Genomic DNA, 8,568 nt, shown 5'->3' with positions numbered 1-8,568 from the left:
GCAAAGAAAAAAAAAAAAAAAAAAAAAAAAAAAAAAAAAAGTGAGAATGACTGAAGTGTGAATGTGGATGATCATAAGAGCGTCTGGAAGATGTCGACTTACCGTAATCATAACCACCACCACCATATCCATAGTAGCCAGAAGAATAGTCATAGTTGCCATAGCCTCCGTAACCACCATAGCCCTGCTGGCCACCGTAGCCATAGCCTTGGTTCCCGTAGCCCTGGTTCCAGTAGCTGTTATAGCCCTGGTTCCAGTTCTGGCCTGGGCCTGAGGAAATGGGTGCCATTAGGTCAATGACTGAGACTGGGGTTTATAGTAACGTAATAAGCTACTAAAGCAAGCCACTTACCCCCGCGACCCCTGCCACGACCCCCGAAGCCTCCGCGGGCGCCGTACTGCTGCTGCTGGTAGATTTCCTTGGGCTGGGCGATTTTGATCTCGCACTGAAATCAAATCAGAGACACAAACAGATGAGAGCAAGGGCAAACTTTAACAGGCTTTATATATATATATATATATATATTTACACATAAAAAAAAAAACAGCTTTATTCTACCCCAGAAAGTTAAAAAAAATAAAGTTATGGTAATTGCAAGGTGTGTGTGTGGGGGAGGGGGGAGTCTAAATTGTGACTTCATCTAAAAATGTCAATTTAGGGGATGTAATAAATTAGTAAGTAAACCATAAAAAAAATTTAAATGCAATGACTTCACAATTGTCCATTTAGGGAAGATAAATGGAATAGTAAATAGAATTAATAATCGTCATGATTATGATTTCACAATTTGGACTTTCTCCTAGCAATTGAGTTAAATATAATATTATATTTGAGTTTATTACAAAATAAGTTATAGGTAACTGCATCTCGCTCACAATTCTGACTTTTCCTTCACAATTCTGCACTCATATCTTGCAATTCTGAAGAAAGCTAAGAACTGTGAGATGCTGCAATTACCCCCCTCTTCCCCCCCCGGCAAAAACAAGCTGCCATAATACACACACACACCACACTGTAACTTTAACCCACAAATTGACCCACCATAACTATGCATCTATTGCAAAAACATGGGAGAAAAACACATACCAGGTCTTCCTTTCCGTTCATTACCTTGCTTCCACAGACATTATGGTATTTCTTCTCCAGGATCTTTTTGACAGCAGATTCGTCCTTGAAAGTGATGAAGACGAAGCCCCGCCTTTTGTTTGTCTTTGGATCCATTGGAAGTTCAATCGTTTCAATCTGCAAGCATCATAATCGATACAGCACTAATAAAAGTCAGAAGACACAAACAAATGTTTTTATGCTCAATAGATTTAAAACTCACCTCTCCGAAGGCCCCGAAGTATTCACGGATCTTCTCTTCTGTGGTTTCAGGGTTAAGGCCACCGACGAAGATCTTCTTGGCGGGCTCTTTCTTTATAGCCATGGCTCTCTTGGGATCGATCTGTCGGCCGTCTAGCCTGTGTTCCTTTTGCTCCAGCACCTTTCAAAAGAGGAGACGTGAACATCCGCCACCAAGCAAGTGTTTGGATTGAAGGGAAACGAAAGCATACGTACCCTGTCCACACTTTCTGCTTCTTTGAACAAGATGAACCCAAACCCTCGTGACCGGCCGGTGTTTGAATCCATCTTTATGGTGCAGTCCATCACCTCGCCGAACTTTGAGAAGTAGTCCTTTAGGTCTTTCTTACTGGTGTCCCAGCTGAGTCCTCCAACAAACATTTTACTGCACAAAAGAAAAAACCAAGTAGATGAGAGCCTGTATTAAACCACAAACAAAGAGCAATCTCATAACATCACAGACAAAAAGACAGCAACAGTTGGATTTCAAATCAATTTATAAAGCACCTTAAACAGAGTGTACCAGAGTGCTGTACAAATACATAACACAAAATACAAAGATAATACATGAAAATCATTAAATCCAATCACTTTCTCCATAACGGAATAAAGTGTTAAAAAAAAAAAACAGACCTACAATGTTGGTAATCGGTGATATGCTTTCATTAAAGCCATCAGCACACATTCCAACTTACTTCATAAAGCAGTCAAAGAATTCCTAGTGAATAACTACATTACCCATAATTCTGCAGAGATGCCCACCAATCAGAAAAACCACAAGCAAATATACTCACAACTCATTTCGCAGTAAACATTGACTCCATATAAACACAAATATAAACTCATTACATCAAGTTATATTTTCCCACTCCTTACCTCAATTGTCATTCATAATGTACTACCCGATTTAAAGCTGCCAAATAGACATTCTGTCAGATTTTATTTACGTGACTCACAATTCAAGGCTGGTTGGTATGATGCAAGACCATTTAAAAATCCATATGGAAAAATGAATGGGGAAAAAATTAAATCTTGAACTAGATGAAAAGTGGGCGGGGACTATTGCGCGCTATAGGTACGATTCTAAAATCTGATTGGACGAGCTTGTGACCACTTCAACTATATTAAGACTCAATAGCTTAGCAACCATAAACAGTCTATCGGCTAATGTTAATGAAGCAAATTACCATGTGGATGAAAAGGGTTTCTATTGTTGGATTTAATAAAGCAACTTTAGACGGCGTGTTTGCGATTGTACCGCTGTAAGGTCGGTTAATGCGCTCGCGTCGTGTACCGGCAGATCAAACATCTGCTGCCACCCGCCAGCGAGAGATTCACCCCCAAACAACCTTCATTTCCAACAATGAGCACAATAACCGGACAGAAGAACCGAACCAGAACCCCCCCCTCTATTAACAAACACACGGCGCCAACAGAGACGCCTTAAAACAAAACGTCTACATTAAGCATTAAAACGCAATAAAGCGCTCAATATTCTCACCCGGCATCTTCCTCGCCTCTGCTGGCGTTGATCTGTCCTCCCTCGCCGGCTCCGCTCTCCTCATCCGCGGCCTCCTCCGCGAGCTCTGCTCCGTTCAGACTCTCCTCATTCCCGTTCTCGGAGGTTTCCATGAACTGATGCTCTGCGTCGGCCATTTTGGTAGCTTTAGATTACCTTTGGATCAGAAATGATTTGATTTAGTTTCACAATGCGAGATACTACGGTTGATGCTAGAATAATAGAGCAGCGGCATGGTTAGGCCATCGGATTCAACGCAAACGCTCAATTTCAGTCTTAGCTTGATGAAAACACAAAAAACCAAACGAAATCAGGCTTTAAAGCGTGTTCGAAACGTATAAAACGCACGTGGCTCAAAACAAACAAATAAAAAGACTCATTCAGGCCGCGTAACGAAAGCTAAAGCAGCATGCAATGCTAAACTAGCTAAGCGATCGCGTTTGCATTCTTTTTCAGCTACGCCGAACGCATGAAACAGGCTTTTTCGTCTAAAACGGTGTCTTACAGGTATTCTCGTAAAACATAAACTAGCCCAACACAACTAACCACGCGAATAAAATTAAAATTAACCGGCTTACTGTAAAATATTGGCGCTGAAAATGCCGCTTTCCAAGATGGACTCTCGCTTACAGTACTAACTCGTGGCCACCTTTATAGTACCGGATGAGTCCGGTGGAATAAAACAAGCTGTGATTGGACGACACTGTTTGACCAGGCAATGATAGCGTTCTTTGATTGGTCAGAGACGGTGAAGCACCGCCCATTATGGTTTCCTCCTGCGCACTTCTTTTCTGTTGTACGCTCAAACGGTTTAGCACGAGCAGTATAAAACACGATGGTGAAGGTGTTGTGCAATCAAACACAATGAATATAAGCGTGTATAAAACGGTATAACATCCAGTAATGCTTGTTAGGCTTCCCAATCGATTTATATGATTTCCACCAGTCGTCGATGAAGGACTGCACTCACAAAGAGGAAATTCTAGCAGAGCTGAGGAAGATTTCATTCATTTTCGACCTTTATAGACAATTTTCATGATCAATTTAGGCCCTTTTTTGTATTACTGTCTTCTTTTTTGGACATCATTACTATAACATAAGTACCACCCACATTTCAGTTAATAAAACTAAATCTGCGTCGATTGTTGATATGTTTTTCTCGAAAACAAGATACTGTAACAATTTTTAATGTTTTGCAGAGACCAAAACCAGTTATTGTTTAATCCTGGACATAATATAAGTGCATTATTTCACGAATCATCCTATGCATGATATAAATTTTTATATAAATACATGATATAAAGCTGTATTTCAGCTTCCAGAGTGAAAGGTAAATTATGCTATTATAACAAAACACTCCAAATTGAGGGTGAAATAAAACATTCCTGGACCTTCGTTTGCTGAAATAGTAATATTAAAGTGACAAATGGATTGCTACTGTAGTACTAAACAAAAACAAATCATATACTCAACCCAAAATCAGCAACACTTTATGTAACAAACATAATCAGACAGCAGGTATATAAATGTGTCAAAGCTTTGCTCATTCACACATAAACTGATAAATAATTGCTACAGGATTCATAGAATCCAGCTTTTTCTTTCTACCTAACTGACGCAAAACCTCATATACTGTATATACGTCAAGTAGATCATGAGTAATATAACATGTAAATTGACATATGATAGATTTTTATTAGATAAAGAATAATTGTATGGTGAACTGATGTAGTACAAATTGGCATCAACACAACAAAATTGGTATAATTTTTTTAAATCTTTTTTTTTATTCAATTTTCCATATTTTGCATTCCGTTCTTGGAAATGTACATCTTTATCGGGTTCCGATGGTCACCTGCCAAACTCTGATCAGGTTGTCTGTGTATCCAGCAAAGAGAGTCTGAGAAAAATAAATAGAGTGTAATTAATTACTTTTTGTTTGTCCAATTGGTTTATATTTAAGATTATACATAGCACACAATGCCACCGATCACCCAGAGATCCAGCATCCAAACTGACGCTGATTATCTGCAGAATAAGCTCATCTCACACACACACACACACACACACACACACACAGGTGACTGTGGCCCGCAGGAAGCTCTCACCTGTCCATCAGCAGACCAGGCCAGAGATGTGCACTGGGGCGGCTCAGCCTTGCTGTTAGTGGTGATGACTTCCTGTTTGAGCTCATCAACGATGATCTTTCCCTCCAGATCCTGTGGAGAGACAGAGAGACACGACAGTAATGAGAGAGAGAGAGAGAGAAGAGTGACTGGGGTGCAAATGAACACCAAATCAAACCCTCCGAATGCCAAATATGTGACCCTGGAGCACAAAACCAGTCATAAGGGTCAATTTTTTGAAATTGAGATGTATACACTATCTCAAAGCTGAATAAATAAGCTTTCCATTGATGTATGGTTTGTTAGGATCGGACAATATTTGGCAGAGACACAACTATATGAAAATCTGGAATCTGAGGGTGCAAAAAAAAAATCCAAATATTGAGAAAATCACCTTTAAAGTTGTCCAAACCCCATGGAAAATAACAATGTTGTATGTCTAGAGTAATCTGCTTGCTTTTAAGGTATGATACACAGATCATAGTTGAGGTGCGATAACGATAAATGCACAGCTCATGGGTCACAGTCGATGTCTGACCTCATAGACAGGTACAGTCCTCTTCACCGCCTTCTTCTCCAGGTCCCAAACCGAACAGATTTTGTCTCGGCCAGAACTGAAAATGAAGACAGCAAATCTCTGTTAACATTTGACAATTATAAGGAAATCTGTGACCCTGGAGCACAAAACCAGTCATAAGGGTTATGCATCATCTGAAAGCTGAATAAATAATCTTTCCATTGATGTATGGTTTGTTAGGATAGGACAATATTTGGCCGAGATACAACTATTTGAAAATCTGGAATCTGAGGGTGCAAAAAAATCAAAATATTGAGAAAATCACCTTTAAAGTTGTCCAAATGAAGTTCTTAGCAATGCATATTACTAATCAAAAATTAAGTTTTGATATATTTATGGTTGGAAATTTACTAAATATATTTATGGAACATGATCTTTACTTAATATCCTAATGATTTTTGGCATAAAAGAAAAATAAATCATTTTGAACCATACCATGTATTGTTGGCTATTGCTACAAATATACCCCAGCGACTTAAGACTGATTTTGTGATCCAGGGTCACATATTCACATTCATTCAAGCAGATCCAAAATGCAAGAAAAATCTAGTTCAAAATCAGTGTTTCCGCAGTTATTAACTAAATGATCATTAGTGTATGATTTGTATTAAAAATAAAAGCATTTTGATATAGGATAATAAACGTCATTAAGTGGTGAGACAAATTAATCAGTCAATTGACGGTTTGAGATGATCCACCCAAGTCAGCAGCCAGAACTCAGCAGCTCTAATTCCATCTTTGTTCATTTTACATTGAAAATCATTGCAATACATGCTACATTTAAAATGAACATAGATGGCATTAGAGCTGCTGAGTTCAATTCATTTAGGTGAATCGGTTCAAACTGTCAATTGAACGTTTATTTATTCACCACTTACAAATGTCAATTTCGTCTTGCGATTTCAATTAATCACCATTGAAAATGATTGTAATACATGTTAAATGTTAATTCACTGAAATCACCAGACAAAAACAACAATTTTAAGTGGTGACAAATGAATCATTAAATGAGTCATTTTGTTTAAAACAGTTTGAATCAATTCATGGTTATCAATTAAACTTACCAGCTTTAACGCCATCTTTGTTCATTTAAAATGTAATGTAATGCTTTTCAATGCTGATTATTTGAAATCACTAGTCAAAAACAACTGATTCAACCAAAAAGAACTCTTATGCCACCTTTGGCAATTTTAAATTTAAAATGTATTTGCAATGATTTTTAATGCTGAACCAGTTGACCAATATGAGTTTTTCCATGAATAATGCAGATATGAAAAATCCAAATAATAGCTGAACGTCCAGCATGACAAAGTTCACAAACTACATATATATAATTGAAACCGAGTTATGATATATGAAGTAAAAAGAGTGAAACGGCACAATAAATCAGAGCATGACCAAACGGACACCATCCTGCCAAGATACATGTGTAAATCCAGGCATAAATGGTGTGTTTAGGACAGAGAGCTGATGGTACCCAGATCTTGATGCTCGGTCCTGTGGCGGCACACAGCCAGTATCTGTTGGGACTGAAGCAGAGCGCGTTGATGACGTCACCGCTGTCCAGCGTGTACAGATGCTTGCCTTCGTTCAGATCCCAGAGCATGGCCTGTCCGTCCTGAACACAGAGACACAGAGAACGTCAAAGCACCATCCTAATGAGAAAGTCATCTAGCATGACGAGGACACAGAGCTGCAGGAAATGATGCAAAAATTCAAGATCAGTCATTGGCCTAGATGAAGTTGAAACGGTTCTGTCCTTTATCACTAGTCAAATTTTTAGATGCCACAGACCAGTATTATATTAGAATTATTGATAAACCATTATAACTTTTGTTAACCATTTTAATTATATTAATATTTTTAGAAATATGATTTATTTTTTCGGTTTTCATTTTAATTTTTTTTATAATTTTGTTGTTTCTGCCATTTTTATATACATGTCTGTATTGTTTTTTATTAATTTGTTTTTAATAATTATTAATAATAATTTGTTAATTATTAATTAATTTGTAGTTATACATTTATTAATACCCCAACTTTAAATAAACAAAAATGAGTGTTATTGTATAATAAAGTATTATTTTAGTTACTTTTTTTTTTTTATTTCAAGTAATATTTTTTTTCTTTTAATGGTTTTAGTTTTAGCTAGTAAGGGATACCCATCCTAAAATTTAAAAAGCACTTATATATTTTCATGTATAAAGACATTTGTTTTTCCTATGAACTATTTTTATTGACTCCATAGTACACTCCCTTGCGGGCCCCAGTTTGAAATCCTGGTCTATATGATTTTCTGCAAGAAACGCATCCTATGTTCATACATTGACCCTAAAACAGTGAAACCGACCTTTCCACCAGAGGCACAGAGCGATCCATCAGGGGAGACGGTGACGGTGTTCAGGAAGCCGTTGTGTCCGATGTGATTGGTCTTCAGCTTACAGTTGGCCAGATTCCACACCTGAAAGAGACAAAACACTACGAGTGAAAAGATTGTCCATACTTACGTTCAGTGCTTAATTTGTAAATGAAACCTTGCCGGATCCAAATCAGCAGTTAAAAGGCACAAAACAACTTCAGTTTTAAAATATACAATTTAAAACTCGCACAGTGCTTAATTTGTAAATGAAACCTTGCCGGATCCAAATCAGCAGTTAAAAGGCGCCGTGACCGACGCTGACAAAACAACTTCAGTTTTAAAATATACAATTTAAAACTCGCACGCACGCACGCACGCACACACGTCTGGTTTGCTATCCTTGTGGGGACTCTCCATAGGCATAATGGTTTTTCTACTGTACAGACCGTATATTCTATTGCCCTACACCAACCCTACACCTAAACCTACCCCTTTTAGATTTATAAAAAACTTAATTCTGTGTGATTTATTAGCTTGTTTACCCGTGAGGACCTCAATTTAAGTCCCCACCGTGACACGAGTCCCCATGAGTCTGTGTGTATTCAGGTTTAAGTCCCCACCAGAATAGAAAAACAGGTACAC

The 8,568-nt window shown here is 38.0% G+C and overlaps 2 protein-coding genes across 3 annotated transcripts in view; both read right to left on the bottom strand.

The window, feature by feature from the left end:
* Positions 1–3,537, bottom strand: part of hnrnpabb (heterogeneous nuclear ribonucleoprotein A/Bb) — a 4,961-nt gene extending 1,424 nt beyond the window's left edge. The window contains exons 1-7 of one of the 2 annotated variants that reach the window (XM_016542076.1): positions 3,443–3,537; positions 2,847–3,020; positions 1,562–1,730; positions 1,329–1,487; positions 1,088–1,243; positions 353–446; positions 103–270 (exon numbers count right to left, since the gene is read on the bottom strand). In XM_016542076.1, coding sequence (XP_016397562.1) covers positions 103–270; positions 353–446; positions 1,088–1,243; positions 1,329–1,487; positions 1,562–1,730; positions 2,847–3,001 — 901 coding nt within the window. In that variant the 5' untranslated portion in view covers positions 3,002–3,020; positions 3,443–3,537. The remainder of the gene's footprint in view (positions 1–102; positions 271–352; positions 447–1,087; positions 1,244–1,328; positions 1,488–1,561; positions 1,731–2,846; positions 3,021–3,442) is intronic. The other variant, XM_016542077.1, reaches the window with a different exon arrangement.
* A 1,085-nt stretch (positions 3,538–4,622) lies between these two features.
* The window catches only part of LOC107731092 (guanine nucleotide-binding protein subunit beta-2-like 1), a 9,142-nt gene continuing 5,196 nt past the window's right edge, over positions 4,623–8,568 (bottom strand). The window contains exons 5-8 of the mRNA XM_016542079.1: positions 7,918–8,028; positions 7,045–7,185; positions 4,973–5,083; positions 4,623–4,764 (exon numbers count right to left, since the gene is read on the bottom strand). Coding sequence (XP_016397565.1) covers positions 4,699–4,764; positions 4,973–5,083; positions 7,045–7,185; positions 7,918–8,028 — 429 coding nt within the window. The 3' untranslated portion in view covers positions 4,623–4,698. The remainder of the gene's footprint in view (positions 4,765–4,972; positions 5,084–7,044; positions 7,186–7,917; positions 8,029–8,568) is intronic.

This window comes from Sinocyclocheilus rhinocerous, unplaced genomic scaffold (genome assembly GCF_001515625.1).
Source record: "Sinocyclocheilus rhinocerous isolate Xijiao unplaced genomic scaffold, SAMN03320098_v1.1 scaffold519, whole genome shotgun sequence".
In the NCBI taxonomy this organism is placed as follows: Eukaryota; Metazoa; Chordata; class Actinopteri; order Cypriniformes; family Cyprinidae; genus Sinocyclocheilus; species Sinocyclocheilus rhinocerous.
Note: the sequence above shows the minus strand (reverse complement) of the source record. Positions and strands in the feature narration are given on the sequence as shown.